Source organism: Papio anubis, chromosome X (assembly GCF_008728515.1).
Source record: "Papio anubis isolate 15944 chromosome X, Panubis1.0, whole genome shotgun sequence".
NCBI lineage: Eukaryota > Metazoa > Chordata > Mammalia > Primates > Cercopithecidae > Papio > Papio anubis.
Window position 1 is genome coordinate 49,800,104 of NC_044996.1, and position 25,922 is coordinate 49,826,025.

The 25,922-nt window shown below is 44.8% G+C and overlaps 1 protein-coding gene and 1 long non-coding RNA gene across 6 annotated transcripts; one reads left to right on the forward strand and one right to left on the reverse strand.

Moving 5' to 3' along the window:
- Positions 1-261: 261 nt before the first annotated feature.
- On the reverse strand, positions 262-19,222 carry PLP1 (proteolipid protein 1). Of its 5 annotated transcripts, none has more exons than XM_017953984.2 (9): positions 19,075-19,222; positions 18,553-18,702; positions 15,895-16,044; positions 7,097-7,283; positions 6,140-6,401; positions 4,906-5,074; positions 4,363-4,436; positions 3,472-3,537; positions 262-2,357 (listed from the first exon to the last, which is right to left on the reverse strand). In XM_017953984.2, the coding sequence occupies exons 3-9, from the start codon at positions 15,896-15,898 to the stop codon at positions 2,286-2,288; spliced, it is 834 nt and encodes a 277-aa protein (XP_017809473.1). In that variant the 5' UTR covers positions 15,899-16,044; positions 18,553-18,702; positions 19,075-19,222; the 3' UTR covers positions 262-2,285. The 5 variants fall into 5 exon arrangements, with proteins under 5 accessions (XP_017809473.1, XP_003918123.1, XP_017809471.1 ...); XM_003918074.4 differs by having other exon boundaries at positions 6,245-6,401; positions 18,547-18,702; XM_017953982.2 differs by having other exon boundaries at positions 18,547-18,702.
- On the forward strand, positions 2,274-25,922 carry LOC103880832. The gene is made up of 5 exons (XR_642083.4): positions 2,274-4,463; positions 16,245-16,868; positions 17,221-17,323; positions 21,514-21,725; positions 25,504-25,922. It is a non-coding gene; the product is annotated as an uncharacterized LOC103880832 (long non-coding RNA).

Consider the following 25,922-nt stretch of genomic DNA (forward strand, 5'->3'; position numbering starts at 1 on the left):
TAAACTGATTTCAACATCTGTGTTTTAACACAAGCTCAGACATGTACTTATTGAATTTTTTGGGCAAATTACTTTGCTTCTATATCTTAGTGTCTTCAACTATAAAAATAGAAGTAATCTATTCATCTACTATTTATTTCAGAGAAATGTTATGAGAATGACTTGGATGACCTGAAAAATGAATGAGCTCCTTGAACAAGGTACGATTATTAAGTTTCTATTGTGAAGTCAAATAGAACAATTCACTCAAAGGACACAATGTTTGATTGAGAACATTCTTAATTTTATTTTCTTTAATTTTATAAAATACACTTTGTAAGATAAGTTTCTAAAAGTTTATCCTTTATGTGTGTTAAAATTGCAATTCTATATCAGAAATGAAGGAAACACTTTCAGTTGATTAACTCTCTTTGTGTGTGTATATATGTGTATGTATGCATGTGAGGTTTTCAGGGAAGGGTTGGTTATTTGTTATGTTATTAAATCAAAACAAAACGCAAGGTACGGATTACTTCACTGTCCTTTATCTTGATTGGTTTCTTACAAAACATTTTCCCTCTCCTCCCTCTATGCAGCCTGGAAGCTTATCTTGTATACTGGTTTGAAAACAAGTATCAAGTGTCTTTTTGTAAAGATCTTACATCTCCTTAAATATTTCTGAAACCACTTTGGGGGAAAAGAACAATACAACTCTTTACAACAAAAGAGCTGTAGTACAAATCTTTCCTTCAATTAAAACCAATCAGACTTTTTTTTTTTTTAACCCAAAGTTAACAAAAACAGGAAAAGACTGAAATCTGGGAGCTATTCAAGTTTCAAACTCTTTCTGCCTGTACTTTTTCCTGGAAGCTTACCAACTGAATAGCTGATGACTGGTGCATTCTGTTATGTGATCTATATCAGGAGAAAATAACCTTTATGTTAAACCTAACTCTTAACACACCAAGATAACACTGCTAAGTAAAATCATTTTCCATTAGCTAGAAAGAACGATTAGATTACTCAAATTGAGATTCAAATTCACCAAATCTGTTTCTGCAAAGGCAGAATACTTATAGAAAATCCCAATAGATTCATTTAACTAGCCAATTTTTAGTATGATTTGTGATGCTTAATGTCCAATTTTCCTATTTTAAAAAAGAGTCATAATCAAATAATTATTCTCCAGACACTTCTGATGCAATCCCAAATAAGTAATAAACAAACTGGAATACACGAAATGTGCATCATTCTAAAACAAATCAAGATCTTCAAATCCCCTACGATGACTGAATGGATAATACCCCATGAAAAGAGCACCATTGTGAAGATATGACAGAGGCCAGAGTACACAACTAATTAAAGAAAAAAAGACATGCTATCCAAAGAGTTATCTATCCTGTGTCTACCAGAGGGCCATCTCAGGTTACACCGTTAGCCACCAGCAACTGCTGCTCCTCAGGCCAGTCTGTTTTCATGTAAGCTAGTTTCCTTCTATTCTCAGCTCCTTGGAAACCACAGGGTTGTCATGGTAGCTGTTATCAAGGAGAAGGGAGTGAGAAGATGCTGACAACACCCTGTTTCTCTTCCCTAACGAGGTGTAAGGCCAGATGCCCCCTTCGTCTACACAGATTCTATGCTCCCTTATGCTGTAAGTAAGGTTGGCTGAGTTAGGGCTTCAGTAGTCCATCACCATCGGGGTCAGTGCTCTCTTTCTGTGGGTGAAAGATCCTTGCTTTGACCCCCTTCTCCCAGCTGCAATAGGCAGATTTGGGCAAACACTCTTATTGTTTTTCTGACATTCTTTTTTCTTCTGTCTTCAGTGGTAATAGGGAGACCAGAGTGAATTCTGTTTTGTACACCAAAGAGAATATATTTGGCCCCTATAAATGGCAAGGGGACCAAAGACATTCCTTCTCTGTACCTGAGCATCTTTCCTTCCACTTTGTTTCCATCAGTGGAAGTACTCTTTGAGAAGAAATTACTTTCTGATCCTCAGGAGATGCTTGAAAATTCAATTAGAGCCTCCATTCCTTTGTGACTTGCAGTTGGGGAGTCATCTTCTTAGGCATTTCCCATTTCTAGCAGGAACCAGCTGTGAAGCAAAATGACTAAAAGAGGTACATAAGAGGGGAGAGTCCAAAGAGAGACCTTAATCACTGCAAGACTCTCCTTTCTTGTTACACTCGTCAAGTAAGAAGAGGGCCAGTCGGTGGCAAAGGCAAAGAGTTAAGATGGGAGACGCAGCATTGTAGGCTGTGTGGTTAGAGCCTCGCTATTAGAGAAAGGGGGATTTCTATGGGGGATCAGAACTTGGTGCCTCGGCCCATGAGTTTAAGGACGGCAAAGTTGTAAGTGGCAGCAATCATGAAGGTGAGCTGTAGGGAACAGAAGAGAGAATGTGAATGAGGGTAGAAAAGAAAGAATGCCCTCCTCAGATCCCTTTGGGAATGAGGAAGGGTAGAAATAAAATCATAACTAAATAAGGGAAAAACTCCTGCTCTGCAAAAAATAGTACATCCCAGGCTTGGCTTTCTCCATATACACTTGACTGGAAGTCCGATGTGTCTCACGGCCCAGGCCCAGAGAATCAAATCATAAAGATTTATTCAACACCTCTGTTTGATCTAGCACTGAGTTTTCCTCAGGGAAGTGAACAATATTTGGGCTTTGCCACATCCGTATGTCCGAGTGACTTAGAGTCATAGGGTGCTTGCTGTAGACACACAGCCACATCATGCAGTACCGCCCTCTCCTGGTTAATGAATCAATTTATTTTACAAGATGAGAAATTACTTGACTCTGTATAGAAACCTTAGCAGTAGGGGCCAGGAGTTCTGTGAACTCATCTTGTCTGATCACTGCTTATAAAATGACTTCAGATAAATCACTTCACCCTTCAGTGCCTTACGTTTTTAATCTGCACAATGAGCACACTACATTCACAGGGCACTGTAACACTATCAGCAAGACCTGGGACATAGCATTGTATTATAGTCAAAACAATTCTAATAATGTTAGGAGGTCCTCCCAGTAGTTCCACATGAGTAACTAAATCCATTGGAGAGTATCTAAGGTGGATTCATATTGATAGTATATAGAATTCCAGGCTATAGCAAGTCATGTTTCGTGATGTTTCAGTGTTTTGTCATTGATCTGATCAAAATGTATTGAGAATTAACCATAATTTATGACTGCAAAGTACTTGGCAACATTACATGTTCTATAAATACTAAATATTATCATTGTGTCTATGAATCTCTTACCCCCTCTTTCCTCATACCACTTTTCTTGTTCCTATCTAATCTGTGATGTTTTTCTGCCTTGCCAGTGCAAGTAGAAGTACGGAGCCTCTACCCTTTGCTATTTTCCCAGAAGCTTCCCTCCAGCATTTCAAGGATGGAAGCAGTCTACCTTCTTGCCTTTCAGAATAGCTGTACCCACACTATCTCAGTCCTATTTACTTGCCAAGATCATTCAAAGTCAACTCACCAGGGAAATCAGTGTAGCTGCAGCCCCCACAAATGCAGCAATAAACAGGTGGAAGGTCATTTGGAACTGCAGGAAAATGAAAGAGGAAGAACTGTTTCTTGCAACAGCAATAATATGCCTCAGGGTAAATCATGAATACAGCTTTCTGAATGTGTTGATATCTTTCTTGTGTGCTAATTCTACATCTTTAACTAAGTTTTCACTTCCCTAAATGTGGGCCTCCCAGTCTTCAGTGTACACCATAGCACCTTGCCCATAACACCCAGAACACAGAATACTCGTGAAATAGCATAGTACTCCAAAATAATGAACTGGTTCCCTACAGTTGTGCCCAGGGGTCCAAAATTTAAAGTCAATATTTTGCTTTCAAAGAAATAATTTACTGCCTTTCTCCCCAGGATTCACTTTTATTCCCCTTGCCTCATTTGTATATAATATCTGTTCTCAATACAGTGCTTTCCTTTTCAAATGTACTTATTTTACCTCTCATTTGAGATAAAGAAGTTCCAAACTGAAAATGTTTTTATAAAACCTATGAATGCCTCTGTGCACAGCCCATTTTCTTGATACGGTTTTTAACTAAAGGAATGAAAATTTTCATGTGGGGGATTTTGCCATCAGGCTCTATCTTTACCTAAAACTACAAACTTCTCTTTTAAGAGGGGAAGGGTTGGAAAGGAAGTCTTTCTATGCAGCTCTAGGGAAAACAGGTGTTTTACCTTCTATGCTCATTGGCTCAGGCATACTTAGCCAATATGTTGTAGAAGGCAATCGGCTAATTCAAAATCCAGCAAAGATAAACTTTTAGTCCTTAAAATTGAAGACCATGGGTGTAAAAATTTGTATGGTATTAGCTACTCCCTTGTAAAATAACCCAAATAACCCACTCACCTCAGCTGTTTTGCAGATGGACAGAAGGTTGGAGCCACAAACCTTGCCAGGGAAAGCATTCCATGGGAGAACACCTAAGTAAGACACAAACATCAACCAGGGTAAGCTTTATGGAGTTACGGGGCCACATGGAGACTTTCCCCCAGAGCCCTTCTTCCGTCTCTAATTATCCTGGCTGTAAATTTGGATTCTACCAACAATCAGGATCCTCTTTTCTACAGGTTTACAAAAAAGAGAAGGTGGTATTGAACAATGGTGAAACCTTGTGTTTGTTATTGAAATGTGCTGCTTTGGGGTTGGGAACAGCAGTCAACTAGAGTAGGTCCACATGAACAGCCAAGAAAACTGCCACCACTTCCAAGTTCCCTTCCCAGGGAAGAAACCTCTCTGGTTTCAGTAGGAAAGATTAATAAACTAAGACCCAATCATTCATCATCTTATATTTTTCTCGTAATCACCACCCTCCTTACACTAAGAAAATAACCAAATACATAGTGCTTCCATAGTGGGTAGGACAGCCAAAGCACCCGTGCCCTTACTCACCATACATTCTGGCATCAGCACAGAGACTGCCTATACTGGCAGAGGTCTTGCTGGGGAAGGCAATAGACTGGCAGGTGGTCCAGGTGTTGAAGTAAATGTACACAGGCACAGCAGAGCAGGCAAACACCAGGAGCCACACAACGGTCAGGGCATAGGTGATGCCCACAAACTAAAATGATTGACATGGGGTGGTTAGAAATCAGAATCAGCCTGCAGATGTAGAAACACAAACTGGGAGATCCTGGAGTGGCGTGTGCCAGACATTGAAACCAGGTTCCAGGGCTCTCCCTCAAATGAAATTAGTGAGCAGGGCACCTCTGCCAAGGGTCATTGGCAGTATCTACTAGAGAACTGGCCCCAGCATGACGGAGGGTGGGGGGAATGGGTAGGGGAGGAGTGAGGAGGATCCCTGGGTTAGAGAGGCTTCAGAGGATGTTTTTGGGCAGATAAGGTGTAAAGAAATCAAAACAGATCTTGAAAGAAAGTCGTGCCGTTTTGTGCCTTAGGCTGAGCTTAGAAAATGTTCCTTGCCACAGGAACATTTTTGTTCCCTAGTCATTGAACAAAGCCAATAGGAGATTAAAATTTCAGATACAAAACCTTTCTAAGCTAACTGCTGGCCACAAAAAGACATTGCTAGAACCCACACATGTTCAGCCCCCAAAGGATCTTTAACTCCAGAGACTGAAAACAAATGTGCGCCTCACTCAAAGCATGGATAACCCTCAGGCAATGATAAAACATTCAACGTGCAAACCTACTCCAATGCCCTCTGGGACCTCCAACAGCGCAGGATCCCAGAATATTGTAAATTTCATCTTGGAGTCAATTATTTAATTTTTATTATCAATCCTCCCTCTCAGATCAGGTGCCCAAGTCTCAATCACATTTTAGATTCTTGTCCAGTTAGATCTTCTCTTGTGGTCCCTGCTAGGAAGGGAGTAAAGGGATACCAACAGATGGCTTAGAAATGGTCTGGTTGTACAAAGCATCCCACAAAACTCATGCTTTCCGTTTTGAGAAGAAATTTGCTTAGGGAACCTTTGAAAGGTGAGGCTAAGCCAGCTGGGCACCACGTTCTTCCTGACCTTCTCGTTCGGCTGCAGCCATCGCTTCCTCACTCAAATGCCAGGCCCCTAGAGAGGACCCAGCCTTGGGTGGGGACGAGGCCACAGACTCGCGCCCAATTTTCCCCCACCCCTTGTTATTGCCACAAAATCCTGAGGATGATCACCTTGTCGGGATGTCCTAGCCATTTTCCCAAACAATGACACACCCGCTCCAAAGAATGAGCTTGATGTTGGCCTCTGGAACCCCTCCCCTTCTGGCCCCCTGTTACCGTTGCGCTCAGGCCCTTGCCGCAGATGGTGGTCTTGTAGTCGCCAAAGATCTGCCTGACTGCGCCGGTGGTGTAGAAGCCCTCAGCCAGCAGGAGGGCCCCATAAAGGAAGAAGAAAGAGGCAGTTCCATAGATGACATACTGGAAGGCATGGATCCTGCATTAACAGGTAGACAAACGAGACCAGGGAATCTTATTAATTGAAGACCTGGTTCCTTTCCCCACATAAGTGAGGTATACACCAGAGCGAGCACCTTAACAAGGCTAGGGATTCTCCAGAGGAATCACTAGGTTCCTCCTGCATGCTTTCACCTTATCTTTGTTGAAATAAGTGAAGACAGGGTGTATGTGACCAGAAACATATGCTCCTCCCACCACACCTTGCTTACCCTGGGACCTGGAGAACCAGGGACCTACTCTCCCTGCCTGACCCTTCAGACATGCTACCTCACAGGAGTGGGGAGCTAGACAAGAAGAAATGTGGATGAAGGAACAGGAGCCTAACTTGTTCTAGGAATAGGAGAGGCTTAGTGCCTCCCTTGGCTTCTCCATACCTACTACACTGGAGGCTCCAACTTGGGCAATATTAACTACATCTAGCAGAAGTCAGAACACGTGTAAGAAAACAAGGGGCGGGGGTGGGAGGGGCTGACAGGCAGGCAGGCAGACCTGTCCTTTCTGAATGGGCTTCGAATGTGAAGCAGGAGAGATCTGCACAGAGGGAAGACTCAGGAATCCGCTCTGGTTCCACCCCAGTCCCCTGCTAGTTACTAAGGTACTGAAGAGTTCTCTATCTCCAGGATGGAGAGAGGGGAAAAAAAGATGGGTCTGTGTGGGAGAGCAGGTACTTACACATTGATGAGATACTCATAGTCCTGGTAGTTTTTGGAGAAATAGGTCTCAATTAGCTTTTCTGTGCCAGTGAGGGCTTCATGTCCACAGCCACAGAATAGTGCCACCCCAAAGAAACACAATCCAGTGGCCACCAGGGAAGCAAAGGGGGCCCCTACCAGACATCTTGCACAGCACTCTAACAAGCCTGGGGAAGAAGAAGGGGAAACAGTCAGGCATATCCAGTAGGTAGCTCATGCCACTCAAACCTCTCTGCCAGGCCAGCCAGGCCCGGTGCTCACAGGCTTAGAGACAGTGGGTACCCCAGAGTCAAAAAGCAGGAGTGGCTAGAGATTTTGGCTTTCAGCATGTGAGATTGACCCAGAATCCTTACTTTGTTCCATCCTTGAAAATAAATCTTTGGCCGGGAGCCGTGGCTCATGCCTGTAATCCCAGCACTTCGGGAGGCTGAGGCGGGTGGATCACGTGAGGTCAGGAGTTCGAGACCAGCCTGGCCAACATGGCAAAACCCCATCTCTACTAAAAATACAAAAATTAGCTGGGCATGGGCACATGCCTGTAATCCCAGCTACTCAGGATTCTGAGACAGGAGAATCTGTTAAACCCGGGAGGCGGAGGTTGCTGTGAGCCAAGATTGCGCCATTGCGCTCCAGCCTGGGCAACAAGAGTGAGACTCTGTCTCAAGGAAAAAAAAAAAAAAGAAAGAAAGAAAATAAATCCTTACCTTTTATTGTCAGAATTTTAAAAATATTTAATAAATAATAATAATTCAGCAATTCAAATAGCAAGCCAGAGAGATTATGAAATCAGTCTCTTCTTTCTTATTGTTCTGGTCTATTTGTTTGCTTACTTATTTTAGTCATTCATCAACTATTTACGGAATACTCACTATATGCCCAGCATTATGCTGGGTGTTACATGGGATAAGAAGAGAGAAAAGACACAGACTCTGCCATATGGGAGTCTTTAATTTCCTGAGGGAGAATTAGCTAGGTAGACCTAATATTTTCAACTAACAATTCAGGCAGCCAAGTAAGTGGTAAGAGAGGGTAAATGCATTAGGAGTTCCAGGAAGGGATGAGTGCAGGCCAGAGATGCTGGTATTGTCAGACAGGATTTTAGCATGAAGAACATTCCAGGTGGAGGAAACTTTGGAAATTGCATGCTCCTGGATATTTTTGAGCATCGTGTGTATTTGTTGCAAGGAATGCTTGATTCTTCTTAGTTTACATATGGGAGGAGTAGTCCAAACAGGAGGGAGCTAGCGCAGGACAAGAAATGAAAATAGGAAGATTGATATTACTTGCAATAATAAAAATGCAGGCTTCATGATTTTAGACACTTTGCATGGTGGTGTTGTCCTCCTATAATGCAGCTTGGCTAATGTCCCCACGCTCAGTTATACACTGAGATTCTGTCAAAACAGCTACAAACAGACTTTATACAAAGTCAGCAAAGCATGAAACATCTTTCTGGCACTAGAAGAACACACCAGGGCCTGGGAACACATGTGTCTTAAAGTGCTAAGAGTCCCTGAGATCCCCAGACCTGGTATCCCAGGCCCTACGCCAGTGTTGCTGAGAAACAGGAAAGGCACACAAGAAGTCACAGGCTCTGAAAGCATCTGTGTTCCAAGTACTAGTCCCATGCTCTAAGATGTCATATGGAGTGAACCTTAGCAATTGCCAAGTAGATGACTGACTACATGAGGAAAACAATGGCTTCCTCTGGCCTCTTGGCCAGATCCCTAAAATGTAGAAGAAATGAGAATGTTAAGCTCTTCAGAAAAAATGTCTTAATTCATATGTATGTATATATATAAATATATGTATGTATATATATACACACACCCACTGATGTTATATATCTATAAACACAGTATACACATGCACACACACAAATACTCAGCAAATGTACTGGGAAGCTGCTATTTTTGAATAAGCAGGTTGTGACAGCTTGTACAATAAAAATAAATTGTATTAATTACTTAGGCTTGGATTTTTGTATTCAAGCATTTCTCTAAGCCACACTCACTTTTCTATAGGGTACCGGGGAAAGGGCACTCCTTTGCCTGATTCTGTTAACATTAGTTACAGTTTGTTTTTAGCCCAGAGAGCTTGAACACCTGGTGATTTGCATGGCTGAATTGCATCAATGTGAGCAGATTTGGAAAGACCAAATTATCTCTGTCATGGGAAAATTGAGGTAGAGGCATTTGCCTCTGTTCTCAGAGACACAAAAGGAGTGAGTCCTATTACCCACCATCTCCTGAAATGACAGCCCTTTCCTGGCCTTCAAAGAGGCTCTTCTTCAAAGATACTTGTGTGTCACACCAAAGATGAGGCTCAGAAGCCCAAGCCAAACAAAGTAAGCAGCTAACATTTGAAACAGAACTTCCTTTTCCAAGAATTAAAGCATTGCTGCCAGGAAACTTGGCCTCTATGAGAAGCAATCTGTAGCTGTGCTGCTGTGAGTGGAGGCTGAGTTTACTCAGCATGAACTTTGCAAACGTGCTTGGGAAGAGTGTCTTTTCAGAACTGGCCCATGGATGTGCCTGTGTGTGCACACGCACGTGCATGCATGTGTACAAATCTGCACATACACACATGTGTACCATAGAGAAAAACGCAACAACTGAAATCGATTGTTGTTCTCAGAAAACATTCCAGAAATTGATCTTCCTTTTTCTCAACAGGTTAAGATACTAGATTCAGCCTATAAGTCAAGAAAAGGAGCTTGGAAGTAAACAGTACTGCCATTTTCCTTCTCTGCCTGTCCAACTCCTCCCCACCCCCAAACTCTTAGACTCTTCTAGTAAAGAAAGTCTCTGAAGCCTGGGAATAGGGGGAGAGGAAGGTCAGTGACCCCACTGTTCCCTTTCTCCCCAGCACAGGGTCAGGGCTTGGACAGAGCCCTCCATCGCTCCCCCGGACAAAGAAGCCTTGTTCTTTCCTGAGATCTCAGGAGCCTGATTGGTATTCCACAGGGGCCTGCAGGCCCGGGGGTGGGGAGGGGGGTCAGACCCAGGGAACAATGGCAGGACTGTTTGTTTAGCCGAGGGTAAGAAGAGCCATCCACCCTAGCAAGTGACCATCTTGGGCCTATTCACTCACCCCAGCATTTTCATCCGGGAAGGGCTAAGTTGTTGTGCAGGTATGGTCAGGGATGGAGGAACTTGAACTCTTGCTAGCCAAAAGAGAACTCCACTTTAAGCTTTAGCTGATGCCACCTCCAGGGTTGCAAAGATGAGGTTGCAAAGAGATACATCCTCTTGAGTGTATCTGATCCCTCAATCATCATCCAAATGACCTGAGAGTGTCATGGATTGTGTTCTTACTGGATGATAAATGGCTAAGCCTTAGGAGCAATTCTGAGTCACCAGATCATAGCCTTTCTTTTTACATCCATTTTTCCTCTATTTTCTTAGAGCTTTAAAAACTTAGCATTCCCTTTTTCTGCTCCACTACAGCTCAAAGCAAGGGACAAGAAGGAAGTAGGCTTTAATGAGTTTCTAATGTAGTCTGAAATAAATGACTTTAGATAAATCTATCACTATTAAGCTATAAACAATTCAGTAATATCAGCATAAGCATCAGATGTTCATCTCTTCACAACCTAGATAAGTGCTTTGGGGGCATTTAAGTTCAGCAGAAGTGAAGAATCTCAGTCAGTCTGTCCAAGCAAGAATCAGATTTTAGATTCTAACTGAGAAAAACTCAGAGCCTGCAAGAAATTATTTTTTCATCAAAGTAGTTAACAATCAAAGCATTCTGAGAAAAGATCCATTGGGCTCCCTTTGATTTTTCACAGTCCAAGAAATGTCCTTGGGTATGTGTGAACAATAGCCTAAAGCCAAAGACTCTCCATTTCAGAACCCCTCCTGGTTGAAAGGGTGTGAGTTTGATTCAAGAAGGCTGGAAGGGATTCTAGAGAAGTTCCTTGGCTCTCTCAAGAGACATTCTCACATTTCCAGTCTAAGTACAGACTGCAAGATGGGAGAGTTGGCATAAAAGAACCATATAGTAATAACATTTCTCAATGCAACTCAATTGGATTAAACGGCCTAACTTTGATGAGAGGTCATAGAGAAAAATAATGACCCCCTCCAGTGTTTTCCTTTCATTTCTGTTTATGTGAATTCAGTACAAGAATTAAGCACACTAGCAGTGACATAGACACTAGGAGAAACAGAAGGGAATTAAAAGGCCAGTCCCTTTCTTTAGAAAACTTGAAATCCTGTTGGGGCAAACAAACTGTGAATCTGTGAATCAAAATCCAAAGCCACATATAAACAAGTGTTAAAATGGATATAACGAAGTCGTGTGGGCAAAATGTAAGCAAAGGGAACAGATCATGTCATGGTCAGCTACATTTGTATACAAACTCCCAAAACAAGTCTAATCAATCTGTGATAGTTGACACTCCAACTTTAAGCCCTTCTCATCAGTGCTCTTCACAGGGGTCTGACAGATCAACAGAACCAATGTGACTTACACAGATCCAGGTTCATCAAGGGACTGTGTTGATCCTGATGCTGTCTCTTTAAGCAGGCGCCAAGAGCTCCCAACCCTCCCTCCCTCCTTTCCCATGCCCTGGGCCCGCCTCAAGGACCAGCTCCATGATGGAAATTCAATGTGAATCTGGGAACTCATCAAAGGAAGGAGAGGAAGGGCTTTCATAGAAAGGAATGGTAGAAAGAGACCAATTGTACCCTGCACAATTCCCAGCCTGTCCCTTGAATCCAGCTGACAAAGGGAGAGATAGAAGAACCGTATACAATAGAGCTAAACAACAGGCAGGCTCATTGAGTGAGAAACTGGCCCCATCTCCCTAGGTCTCGAATCTGCACTACAGTCTTACCCTCCTCCCAGAACCCACCCCTTAACCTCACCCCATGAACAGAGGCCTCCTTGATCAGGGCCTACAGCGATTGACAAGGCTGAAATGCTAGAGTAGCCGTGACTGGTACTAGGGATGGATGGGGATCAGTGGGTGGGTTCTAGGAGTAAAACAACAATTATCAAGAGGTGCCAGAGACAAACAAAGACTTTTGCTTCTGGCCCTGTCCTGGTCAGACAATGCCCTGCCTATAATCTTGTCTTTCCTACATATCCCTTGTGATATCAGCACTTATATACCACATTCAAGTGCTGGAAAACTGTCCCGAAACCTCTAGGGCCTGGGAATCCAAGCCTGCTGGATAGTCAAATCATGTGGACAAGGTTAACTAAAAAGGAATTTCAGCCTCCTCTTTGGACACAGTTTTAGTATTACCAAGGCAACAGCATCTGGACCATCTTGTTTCCTATACTCCCCACTCCTCTTCAGACACACACACACACACACAGACACACACAGAATGAATGATGTACACATTCCAATTTATGTGCAAGCATTGGGAAGCTGAGGTAGGACTTTGGTTGTTAAAACTTATCCTTGGCACATTGTCTCCACCTTGCCCACAAATGGGAAGATGAAAGGGAAGTAACTGGTACTAGAGACAATAGTAGCCATACCTTGTTCCTCAGGTCAGTCTCCCACCATTTCCTCCTCTCTCCTTAGTTGCAGTGTGAAGCTGATTTGGGGAACCTTATTCTCTTCCTTGGGACTCTCTTCTAGAGCCCTGCCTGGCAGACAGCTCAGAGGCCAGTGCAGAGCTGAGAGATAGCCCTCAGGGCCATTTTGCAGTAGCCAAGAGGTATTAATCAATCAGTACTTGCTGAGCTTTTGATGTAAGTTTGGCACTGAGTAGGCTCTGAAAGCAAAAAAGGAAGGAAAGGCTGCTCCATTCACCTACCATGGCTGCTGTTACCCTTCCTGATCATGTGACTGTCCTCACTTGGTCTTCTTTAGACCTGAAGTGCTGTGGGCAGGGAAGGCATTTCTACTATTGCTTTTCTACTGTTGCTTTTTTTCAAGACAAAGACCTGTACCCAGGGGTTGGCTTTCAAAGCTTCAGGATGAGAGACAAAAGCAACAGGGGAAAGTGATGTTACTGGCTGGAGTTCTACCTTAATGGGTTTGGAGACTATATTTCCCCTCCCACCCACTTCCCAGGGTTGAGGTTGTTATTAGTCAGATCGCTCTGAGAGAGCAGTTCTAGTTATCAGCCTGTTAAGTAAACTTGTAGCTTTCCTAGCTCAGAGCTAAGCCTAAGGCCCTGGAAAGCAGGGTAGACCTTTCAATCTGCCTGGCTCTCCAAGGACTCCTCTGGCTCTGCACGGCCAAAGGGAGAAGTGAGGTGGGGAAGGCTGCACTTGATTATTTTAGTCAGTGTCTCCAGGAAGACTAGGTGAACATGCCGGTTGGGATCTGGTTTATTTTTGGCTGCTGGCAGTCTTGGGGCATTCTTGCCATTTTGATGGGATTCAGTTAGTCTTCGGGCATTTTATAAAACTGGACCCCCACTCTGCTGCCACACTTTTTGCCTGGGCTACACCCACTTACTCCAAGCCAGCCAAAACTACACTGCTAGGCAAACAGCCACTTTTGGATGGAGGCATCACAGTCTGGTTACCAGGGTAACAGCCACTGTTCTCAGACGACAACAGGCTTGCAGACAATGTTTTGCTGTTCAATAATGGCATTGTGTTTCTGAGCAGAGAATAATCAGCTACTGCTCTTTGGCTCCTTTCTGGTTCCATCGTTATCCCAAAGACTCACTTGAAACATTCCCCTTCCAAATCAAGGCAAAAATTAATGAGTTATCATTTTCCCCATAAACTTTTTGTGCAGACACTACTGAATTAGTGTTCCTCCTTGCTTCCAATCCTAAGGGATTCTATATGGTTGAAGTAGTAAGTTCCCTGTTCCTGGAGGTTATTAAGCAGAGGCTGTATGAACATTTAACTGGTTGTTGTAAAAATGAATCCCGCATTGAAGGTTGGCTCAGACAACTTCTAAAGTTCCTTCCAATCCCAGATTCCATGATATAATGTGTTTACTGCAATTGTTGAACAGCAGTGCACTCCACATCAGAAGTAGTGGCAATCCGATACCTTGTTAGAGATCATCTATAATTCAAAGTACTTTAGATACTCTGTTATTGAATAAATGAAAACTCAGTGGCTGCTCCATCATATGTACCTGGCCCAAGTATCGTCCACCCTTAGGACTGGGGACCCAATGTGCATCCTCAATGGTGCCCTTATCTGTGGCAATCTTCCTCTGGAGGAAACCATCCAGCCTCCATAACAGGCAACTGTCCCTGTGGTCACCTTATTTGTTCCTGTCTTTCCTCAGGGATTTCATCCCCTGAGGAAGTAATATTCAACATTCTTCTTTACTCCCTCTCTGTTTTTAATGCACAACCTATCCAATCAGCTGGGCTGACATTAGATAGGATTCCTGATGTTACCCAGGGCAGGAATTGAGTTCCTCCAACATTCACCTCTCATCTGGCCACACTTAATTGGTCATATGATTCTGACCCAAGCACGCAAAGAAAACCCAACCACCCTGGAAAGAGGAAGAGTCAGCCTGTATACACATTATTGTCTAATAGTAGTTATTATCATGATTTACAGTTGTTATAGATCGTGCCCATTTTCAAAGGACTTCCACATTATTGTTACTTGATTCTCACAACCCTGAAAGTAGACAAAGTAGTTATTGCTATCCCCATTTTCCAGATGAGGAAGTGGTGATTCAGTGACATGACCAAGGTCACATAGTTCATAAGTAGCAGATCTGGGATTTGAATCTGATTTTTCTGACTCCCTGTCCGGTGCTCTCCCTCCTGTTTTACCTGAACACATGCTTCAAAGTGTTCTTTCTGTGTTTCATGATGAAACAACCTAAAGGCTGAACCAGCTCAATATAATTGCAAATTGATCTCTGTGGATGTTGTCTATGGGTGCTACATTTGATAGGGAATACATGGGACAACTGAGTCTCATTTCATTTAGTATGTGTTTAAGCTGCTATCTTTGTTTTGCCAAATGTGAACAATGTCTACAGGGCTCTGTGGAGTCCAGTAGGGACAAAGACCCTTGTGCTCTGCACACATTACTCTGAGTAGAAACTACCACCAGAGCCTCATAGCTTCTGTCTTTGTTCATGGAACCTAGAAAAGCCCTCAATACTCAGTCAAATTAGCAAGAACTCTAATGTCCCAGCAGCCTCCTTGTCACAGCAGAGAGCCCTCAGGAAAACTATGTCTGTGATATCTGCTAGAAATGGTCACTCCTATAGGTGCACACACATGCACATATGCACACACACACTCTCCTACCCATATCTGTTTCCCATGGTCAAGCCATTGAGGACTTTACTTTCATTTCCTGAGCCTGAGAATGGCCTCCTCAGCCATAGCCAAGCCTGAGTCCAGCTTGCTCGATCCCCAGCTTCCTATCGATGCCAAACACGGTTCAACGTTTGCATCAAGCAAGCAGTTATTTTGTACATCTGAGGGCTAGACAGTGCTCAGTGGTCTCCAGCAGAACCAGGAGGGCAAGCTGACCCGACTGTTACCAGGGCCTTGGAACCAACGGAAAAGAGAAGATAGAGGGAAGTGAGGGGGTAGGAGGACACATGACCACATCCATCCTGCTGGGCACTCTCTCCAGAGATCTGTGGGACTCTCCACGTGCTGCTGGAATTCTTTGGTAATAAAGCATCACGCTCAGTACAGCGGAGAAGGAGTTAATCTAACTGAATGTTAAGGAATTTACAAAGAAAACAAGTGCCAAAACACGACTCATTTAAACCATTGGAACCCCCGAACCCCAAAGTTGGAAATTCTCTTGTGAATTCCTGTGTCCGCTTGAATCTTCAATGCTAAAGTTTTTGAAACTTACCCATGTCTTTGGGACTCTGACTCCAATTGTAGCCGGCTGGCTAGTCTGCTTTGTGGCTGACTTTGTTCAGCTGGAAGAAGGATCCTGGTCTCTCCAGCCTCCTTCTTCGGTCTTTTACTTTTTCTCTCTGAGTATCTTTGTCCTCTCCTCCTGCAATGAAAAGGGCTTTCTGATTGACAGCCAACCCCCTTAAAGGGACAGGCCTGCTTTCCTCCTCCTCTCCTCCTCCCCTTCTCCTCCCCTTTTCCCCACCTCCTCAGGGATACTCCCTTCTCTAAGGGCTCCATCTTCTCTTTCTGCCTTTCACTGCCAATTGTTTCATTTTCTTTGTTTTTCCTTTTTTCCCTAAGGCTTGCCTGGAATTTCGCTTTGCTACAGAGACATCTGGAAATGTGGACTGAGGGTGGAAATAAAATGAAGATGTCTTGGAAACTCCCAACTGATCCTTGGGTCTAATTGGTGTGGGATATGCAGCAGAAGCATGAGAAGCCATGAAGTGAGAGCCCCGACAGGGGCTCAGAGTCAAAAACTTAGATGTTAGCTCCCAAAGTCCTTCCAAATCTGCCCCAGCTCCCCACATCACTCGTAGCTGCCCTTGGCCCTCTCCACTTTTCCCCTCCCGATTCCTTGGAAAATAAGCATTCCTCACCCACCGCCCCCCGCCCCGCCCAGCTCTACGAATACAATAGAGAAGAAAAAATTGTCTTTTAAGAAAATTTCCTCCAAATCCTTGTCAGTTTCAACTGCATGAAGACAAAATGCAGGCTGTCAATTCGATGAACAGATTATGATTAGGCTGGGGGAGGCTAGGATTGTAATAACTTTATAGCTATGATAATAAAGACTCAGAAGTGGGCAAGACCTATGCAAGTTCGCAGACTAGGTTAAAGAAAAGGCCAGTGTTGAAGATGTGGGTGATTTCCAAGGAGGATAATCGACTTTGAGACAAGTCAAGAACACGATCTGGGAATCAGGTAGTCAGTATTCCATCCTGAAAATGAAATGTCTTCATCAGAGAGCTTAAGCCAGGCAGGCGAGAGGCAGGGAGTGGGTTAGAGTGAAGCAGCAGGTGGCAGTGAGGGTGGAGAGGAGAAATGAAATATAGTCCTTGTCACAGAGAAAGAATCGGTAAGACAAAAATGGCTAAGCAGCAAAAACAGGGAAATACTATATAAAACCTGCCTTAGCAATAAGTTATTTCTAAAGACTGTGAAGGTATTTAAATGCCCAGTGCTAGATGGGATCAGCCTAGGAAGGTTTTCTAGAACAGGTGAATCTTAAGCAGTGTCTGTCTGGGCTACTTGTCAGTCCTGTCTCCCTTCACAGCTCCCTTGACCTAGAGGCCAGCGTCCTCCCATGGATGGCCTTCAAAACAACTGGCTGGCATATAATAAGAGGGGCACCTGTTGGAAGACTCCGGAGAAGGAAGGTATGGTCTCCTGGAACTTTTCCTGTGGTTTTGCCTTGGGAGAGGAGAGAACAGGAGGGAGATGCTGAGTAGAAACTAGTACCTTCCTGTGGGAGGGAGAGAGGCAAGATTGTGTCTTACAGTTTTCTCTTTGGGCTGTGACCTTGGACACATTACTGGCTTGGGCTCTGCTGTTAGGAAATGGGCAAGTCTTCGGCAGATGCCCCTGTGGGCCCACTGGGGGCCAAATCTTGCACAGTTTGAGGCTTGCTTAGAGTCCTAGAACTCTAGATCCTTTGCTCTTATATCAACCCCAAGGAAAAAGGATCTCTGGAAATGCTGCCCCTTGCAAAACGGTATAGTAGTAGCTTTCCAGAGCAGACGAGACTCAGGCCATGTGACTGATGAAAAGGGTCCTAGGGCCCCTTGCCCTCCCCAGCCCTGCTCACCAGCCATAGACTATGCCTGCTTTGGAAGCTCAACTGTGGGATTGTGCCAGCAATAAACTTCTGGATGGTCACTGTCAGAATGGCTCTGGAGAAGGGGGAGGATCAAGGGCAAGAAATCACCAAATGTGTCTCCTCAGCTCATCAGAGGGCAGGAGTGAGCCCAAACTTTGGAAGTTCAGATTTAGAGAATGAGACAAATGATCCTTCACAGCTCGAATAGATGAGACAGCTCTGCACACAGGGGACATCACTCAGACTGAGCCCTCTCACAAAGCTTCCCCTGAGTTCTCAGCAGCAGCTCTGGGGACAGCAACGCTACTGGAAAGAAAATATGTGTTCCCAATAAACTTACAGATACCAATTTATCAACCACATTCCCCTAATACACATTTCTCTTCTCCTTTCCTCCATCTCCATTGCCTTAATATTCATTCTATCTTCTCCCCAAGTCTCAATCTCTTTCTATCGCTGTTACCTGTCTCTGTCTCTGTTTCTCTCTGTGTATCTGTCTCTCTGTTTCCTTCTTTTTCTCTCTCTCCACATTCCCTGTCTTCACCTTGTTCTTATGCTTGTTCTTGTGCCCAGGGCCAGAAAAGGGATCCAGCCAGGTGACTGTGTCTCACTCATCCCAGTGCCTTAAGGTTCCCAACTCCCTAGAATCTAGTGTATTCTCATTGCTCTCTACACCCCGACACTCTGCCTCAGTACCTCATCAGCCGACCTTTCCTGAGGGCTCCCTACAGACCTCATAAGGTATCTTCCCAGGTCCTCCAGAGGCCATTTTTATCTACATACCCCCACCTATTTCTGTGATTCTGCTTCCACTGGTTCTGCTGGGTGCCCTTGGGAAATATTCTCCAGAGTCCAGCTGGGCTCCTGGCACTGCCAAGGGATTCCTCAAGAGGGCACTGCCAGACTTCTTGGTGGCAGCCTGCTGCCTGTACTGGGTGCCTGCGGGAACAATGCAGGATTGTATGAAACTCGTAAACAGTTTGCTTCATGCAATTCTGATGGTACCTCAGAGAATCTGGTTCCCCTTGATCATAGCTTGGTTTGATTGTGCAGCTTTCTTGCAAATAACTCAAAAACACTTGGATATTACCTCCACTCTCTGCTCTATGATCCCATAGTATCAGATTATTGAAGGCCACAGAACAAGTGGGTTCTCCTTGCTCCATTGCGTAGACTGATCTCTGAAACTCAGAGAAGTCCGGTGAATTTCTCCCAGTAAAAACTAGATAAGGGCTCAAGTGCCCAATCTAGTGGCCCACTTCTCCCTGAGCACAGAGAAGAGCATAAAGGGGAAGAGAGAAGGCACAGTACCAGTGAGAGCCTGGGGTCATCTGCTATCATTTGGGCTTCTAGAGCTGAGGCTTTGCTTCTCATTCCCAGGATAATATCTTCCCAGACCAAATTTTGGAAGGCAAGTGGCTGCGTCTTACAGCTTTCCTAGCCCTGGCATAGAAGACTGGCTGGTTGGCAGGCAGGCAGTATATTATGTCCTATGTACTTGTGGCTAGAACTTTCCACACCCAACTTCATGCCGATTGGCTAGACTATGCCTTTCTGGCCAAGAGAACCGTGGGCTGAGGGCCAGAGATGTCACATACTTTGAGCTGGCAGACAGGGGTAGAGAGTGGAGGGTGATCTTCTGCCTTTCCTGAAGGTTCAAGGAACAGTGTGAGGATGGATAGGGGCAGGCCATGAGGCTTATTTGTGATGGGGAGATGCCTGTAGCTTGGGATGGAGTAAAGAGTAGCCTGGAAGCCAAAACAATCACATGAAAAATCTCAGGTAAAGAATGCCCGAGGAGCACCACATAGCTACTAGCAATGTGAAGAAACAAGCTGTCCACAGAACCCACCTCCACCACCATAAAAACTTGGCCAACTTTTGCAGGGTTGCCCCTACAGAGAGGGTGCTTGTTTGATGTGATTTCTGAGCAAAGTAGAAATAAAACTAGTATTATTTCTGGGGAACCAACGTTATTTGTTCAACTTGACTGATGGGATACCGAAACAACTTTCCCAATGGCACCTAGCAAGCAAAGACCAGAGCCATCTCTAGAGAATGCCTGTCTCCAGACTCTTACTGCTTGGAAGTTGCTCGGGAGATTGTTCTGCTGTGAAAGAATGTGTGAATAGAGAGCCTTTGCCCTGAGCAACAACAGCCGGGGGCCAGGGGGAGGATGGACAAGCTTCAGGCTGCTGTAGCCCAAGTTTTCAACCTTCTACACTTCTCAGGTTAAGTAGGAGGCCCCTGTTTGAAACCCAGGGCAGAGGCAAACTTCCTGCAGTTTGTGGGATCAGTGGGATTCCAAATTAGTCAGCAAAAGTCAGTGGAGATTAGAGGATATTAAGGACTTTTTGTTCTATTTCTTGGGTGTGATAATAACAAGGTGATTATGCTTTTAAAAGGGTCATTATCCACTAGATATGAATACAGAAATATTTATAGATAAAATGTTATGATACCTGGGGTTTTCTCACTCCAGAAAATTTTAGTGTAACAAGGTTAGATGAAATAACATTGGTCAAATACTGCTAATTATTAGGAGATGGGTACATGGAGGTTTATTATACTATTTCCTCTACTTTGTGCATAATTGAACAGAAAAGAGAAGTCATCAGAATTATGCTTCAGGCTGATCCACAAGGAAAAAAAAAGGGTGGGCACAGTGGCTCACACCTATGATCCCAGCACTTTGGGAGGCCAAGTCTGGTGGATTGCTTGAGTCCAGGAGTTTGAGACCAGCCTGGGAAATACAGTCAGACCCTATCTCTACAAAAAAAATTAAAAATTTGAGCTGAGCATGGTGGCACATGCCTGTGTCCCCAGCTACTTGGGAGGCTGAAGTGGGAGGATGGCTTGAGCTCAGGAGGTTGAGGTTGCAGTGAGCCATGATCCTGCCACTGCATTTCAGCCTGGGCTACAGAGAGAGGATCTGAAAAAAAAGAAAGAAAGAAAGAAAGAGAGAGAGAGAGAAGGTGGGAGGGAGGAAGGGAGGGAAGCAAAAATATATATATTTCCAAGAGAAATCTCTGATGTTTCTGTAAGGATGCCTATAGCCTGCTAAGAGTGACAGCCTCTAGGGAAGGAAATTGGGGGTGTGGAGTGGGAGGGAGACTTTTCACTCCATGCCCTTTAGTATGGTTGGAATTTGTAATTTTATGCATTTCTGACTTATTCTATTGAAAATCTCATTTGAAAAGTCCTTCAGGGTGGGTTGAGTGACAGAAGTCCGCAGGCCCCTCAGGGTCTACTCATAATCCACTGACCTCAGGTGGATCATGAGAGTGACGCAGTCGCCGTGGCAGGTTAGCTAGCCTCCTCTGTCCTCACACAAACATCCACTCTGCCTACCCCCTTCTGCCTGTGTCTCTGAAACACTGATCTATTGTGAAATATAGGCTGCCCCTAGCCTGAGGCGAAGACTCCTGGGAACCTCTCTAGAGGCACAGCTGGATGGGGAAGAATAGTTGCTGCTCCCTGTGGGAGGGCAAGACATGAACCCTTGAAAGCCAGAGAGGTCCTTAGCCCAAGAGGCAGCCTCCCAGGAGAACAAGCCCCCTCCTTGCCCATCTACTGACCCCACAAAGACTGAGAACTACATCTGTCTCTGAAGGTCCCGGCTTTGGCAGCTGCCCAGGCCTCCTTCTTTCAAAGTCACTGCCCAGAGCAGCCTTTTAGAGATGTGATTCCACCCGCTCCAACATCATCATCATCATGATCATCATCACCATCATATGCTGTCCCTTTCAGTGAAACCAGGCCAAGCCCTTCATCTCTGGTTGCTTGACTGGTTGAAAGGTGTCACTCTGGGCTGTGGGTGACACTTCAAATCAAAGCTGGACTTCTATGGAGCAGATTGTCTAACATTGAGGTCGGAGTACCTTCCTTGACAAACCGCCAGCAGCCAAGATGGAGAAGAAGGGGAGCCTTGGTGCTCCCTGATGAAAGCTGCACATTCCCAGGTAAGCACAGATTATGTTGCTGGAGCTTACAGCAAATACCCCACACAGAGACCTGCCCCGTCCCTGCTTCTTAGCTGAGGCTCGCCATCCCCGCTTCCTCCTCCTCCCTCTTGGTCAAGCCCAGGAGGAGGCCTGGGCAGCTGCTGTCCCCACCACCATGCGCCCAAGTGACAGCCTATATCCTGGCACATGGAGGGAAGAGACTTGCTGCCTCCTCTTGCCTCTAAGTAGGATGGAGCAGGCTCTTTGGACCTTGGGGAGCCCCGACCCTCCAAATATTCCTTCCTGAGGAACTCTGTTGCCACGGGTTTTCTCTGTGATAGCCAGGAGTTCATGTCAGGCACTGGGACCTGGAGCTGAGGCTGTCTGCAGGCTCTGCTGAGCTGTCGCCTACCTCCAGCCCCCACAGTAGGGAGGGGTTAATGCATCCTGCATCCTGGCCTGCCCTTCCCTAGGCTGTGCACACCCTGGCACTCAGAGAAAAATGGTTTCTTTTTTTAAGCACAATTAGTTCAAAACCATAAAGTCTAAGAAGCGATTCCCCCTAAGGACCCTCCAAAGAGGGTTTTACATGCTCCTTAGGTTATCCTTGAAAATCCTTCAAAATTTATAAAGCACTGCAATTATTTCCACAGGCTGAATCCAGCAGTTCTTGGAAGGGTTTCAAAGGGTACAGTGGCAGCAGCTCCCTGTAGCCTCTTCTCCTTCTTCATAGCAGAAACCTTCAAAAGAAAATCCAACCCTCACTGGATGTCCTCTCCACCCTGACTCTACTGCTGCTGCCTGTCCATAGAGGGTCCACTCAGTTCTTTGCCCAAGAGACCCCTTCCAAGGAACTGGCTTTAGAGAGAGCCACTAAACCTAAGCTACAAGCCTGAAGAGCCAATAGAGCTCTCCATTATGGGGGGCAGGAGCTGTTCAGCTGTCCTCAAATGTCCTCAAAAGGGGCGACATGGAGGTGGCTAGTGGATATCGCAGTGGAGCTGGCTGTCCCAGTGAGAGCTGAGTTTGGAGAGAATGGTTATTCCTGGGCTTCCTGGAAGTAACTATCCTCTTCCACTGATAACATAACTGAGCAAGGGGGAAGTTGTTAGAATTGCAGCATGAAGAATTTTAGCTAGACATCAAGTGGGCCATCCAGATGATCAGGGCTCTCTATGATCAGTGGAATACAGTAGTTAATAACATAGACTCCAAAGTCAGGCACAATTGGGCTTGATATCAGCTCCACCAAATACCAGCTCTGTGACTTTGTGTAATGATTTAACTTCTCTGAGTCTTCATTTTTTCATCTCTAAAAAAGGAATAATAGCTGGGCGCAGTGGCTCACGCTTGTAATCCCAGCACTTTGGGACGCTGAGGCAGACGGGTCACCTAAGGTTGGGAGTTCGAGAATGGCCTGACCAACATGGAGAAACCCCGTCTCTACTAAAAATACAAAATTAGCCAGGCATGGTGGCGTATGCCTATAATCCCAGCTACTTGGGAGGCTGAGGTGAGAGAATTGCTTGAACCTAGGAGGCGGAGGTTGTGGTGAGCCAAGATCATGCCATTGAACTCCAGCCTGGGCAACAAGAACGAAACTCCATCCCCCCCCCGAAAAAAAAAAAAGAAGGAATAATAATAGTGGTGACTTCACAGATTATTAAAAAGATTATACAAGGCCGAATGTGGTGGCTCATGCCTGTAATCCCAGCACTTTGGGAGGCTGAGGTAGGAGGATCACTTGAGGTCGAGAGTTCAAGATCAGCCTAGTCAACATGGCAAAACCCTGTCTCTACTAAAACTATAAAAATTAGCCAGGTTGGGCTGGCGTGGTGGCTCACACCTGTAATCCCAGCACTTTGGGAGGCCGAGACGGGCAGATCAGGAGGTCAGGAGATCGAGACTATCCTAGCTAACACAGTGAAACCTTGTCTCTACTAAAAATACAAAAAATTAGCCAGTAGTGGTGGCAGGCGCCTGTAGTCCCAGCCACCCGGGAGGCGGAGCTTGCAGTGAGCCAAGATCGCACCACTGCACTCCAGCCTGGGCGACAGAGCGAGACACCGTCTCAATAAAAAAAAAAAAGAAGAAAAAAAATTAGCCAGGCATGGTGGCGCACGCCTGTAATTCCAGCTACTCAGGAGGTTGAGGCACAAGAATCGCTTGAACCCGGAAGGCAGAGGTTGCAGTGAGCCGAGATGGTGCCACTGCGCTCCAGCCTGGATGACAGAGCGACTCTATCTCAAAAAAAAAAAAAAAAAAGATTACACAAGATACTGAACATAAAATTCTTACCATAATGCCTATGCTCAAGTATAATAACAATAATAATAATAATAATAATAATAATAATCACCAAATGAGGTGACAGAGTATCTCTGCAAATGTTTGATAAGCATTTAAAAAATAGAGGCTGAACTTTAGTGATCTCTAGAACCAACACCTTTCAGATCCAGGATTCCTATACTTCCCCTGAACCTGCCTATCTTTAAAATGGAGCCAAGGATATGTGCTTGGAAGAAATGTTGAGACTTTTTGAGACACACCTAGCAGTTTCTCTGTATATTTGTTGTCTTCCAACATCTCCAGCACCTCTGGGTATGTCCATCACTAGGGTGACCAATCACCAATTATCCCGGTTTGCCAGGAACAAAGAGATCCCAAGATGTGGGACTTTCAGTGCTAAAAATGGGTACGGCCTGAGAAAACCAGAACAAGTTGGTCAGCCTACACCAGCACGGGAACACTGCCTTAAGCATTGTGCTTGAAGCAGTTGCCTCAAGGGCTGACAACAAAAGCAGGTGTTAGGTTCCCCTTGCTGAAACCACTAAATGGGAAATCCCAAAAGCTCCCCATTCTTCTGCTCTTTGAAATATCATGCCCAGGCAAGCAGGGTTGTCAGATAAAATACATGATGCTCAACTCAATTAAATTTGACTTTCAGATAAACAATGAATAATCATTTAAGTATATCCGAAATACTGGCTGGGTCATACTTATACTGAGAAATTGCTCATTGTTTGTCTGAAAGTCTAATTTAACTGAGTGCCTTGTATTTTTATTAGTGAATCCAGCAGCCCTACAGGCAAGGGCAGTCTGCCGTGGCAAGACAAGCTGGCTTTTGGGGTGTGAGCCAAGAGAATGGCTAGGGAAATCTCACACATGAAATCATGTTCCCTATGGACACATCTTCTTCTCTGCATCTCAGCCCTCAATCTCTTCATCTTGTGGGCCTGCCCTGGGCACCCCAGTCATGCTTTGTTCTGGGGAGGATCATTTGGGGCAAGGCAAGATGAGATGGGTCCTGAAGCAGGCTACATAATCCATAATGGTTAGGAGTTTAGGCTTTGTAGCTAGCCAAATTGGGTTCATATCCCCCCTCAGCCTGGGACATAGCACAGTAAATAGCAATTCCCTGTTAATACTTAGAGGCTGCCAGGCATAGTGGCTCACACCTGTAATCCCAACACTTTGGGAAGCCTAAGGGAGGAGGATCACTTGAGGCCAGGAGTTCAAGACCAACCTGGGCAACATAGTGAAACCCCCGTCTCTACAAAAAATTTAAAGATTAGCTGAGTGTCGTGGTGTGTGCCTGTAGTCCCAGCTACTCAGAAGCTGATATGGGAGGATCACTTGAGCCCGAGTGGTCGAGGTTGCAGTGAGCCCTCATTCCACCACTGCACTCCAGCCTGGGCAAAAAAGTGAGACCCTCTCTCAAAAAACTCTCAAAAAAAAAAAAATTACTTAGTTGCTGACATTTGTCTTTTCTTTTCTCTTCTTATCCTGTGTCTAGCACTTTGCCAGACATCGAGGGAAATATAAAGAAATGGGATGGTTTCCGGATGCAACCTTTGTTCTGAGAGAGCTTACAGCCTCCTCTGGAAGGAATACTACAGACGTTAACAAAATAAAGATTCAAACACAACTAACATTGAGCACCTACTCTGTGCTTATCCTGACCTAAGTGCACAAGCAAGCCAAATGTCAGCAGAGTGTCATCCTGTCCATCCAGGTCAAATATAATTGGTTCAAGTTCCATCTTATCCCTTACCAGGGAAGTCCAGTGTCTTCCTCAAGATTTCTGAGAATTCTGAGAGGGCTCAGAATTCCATGTGGTTCTGAATTTGGGCTCCTAAGGAACTTCTGATTTCGGTTCATCTTTTACGGCCACTACCGTCCGATTTCTTTTTCTTTCCCTTCTTTCTTTCTTTT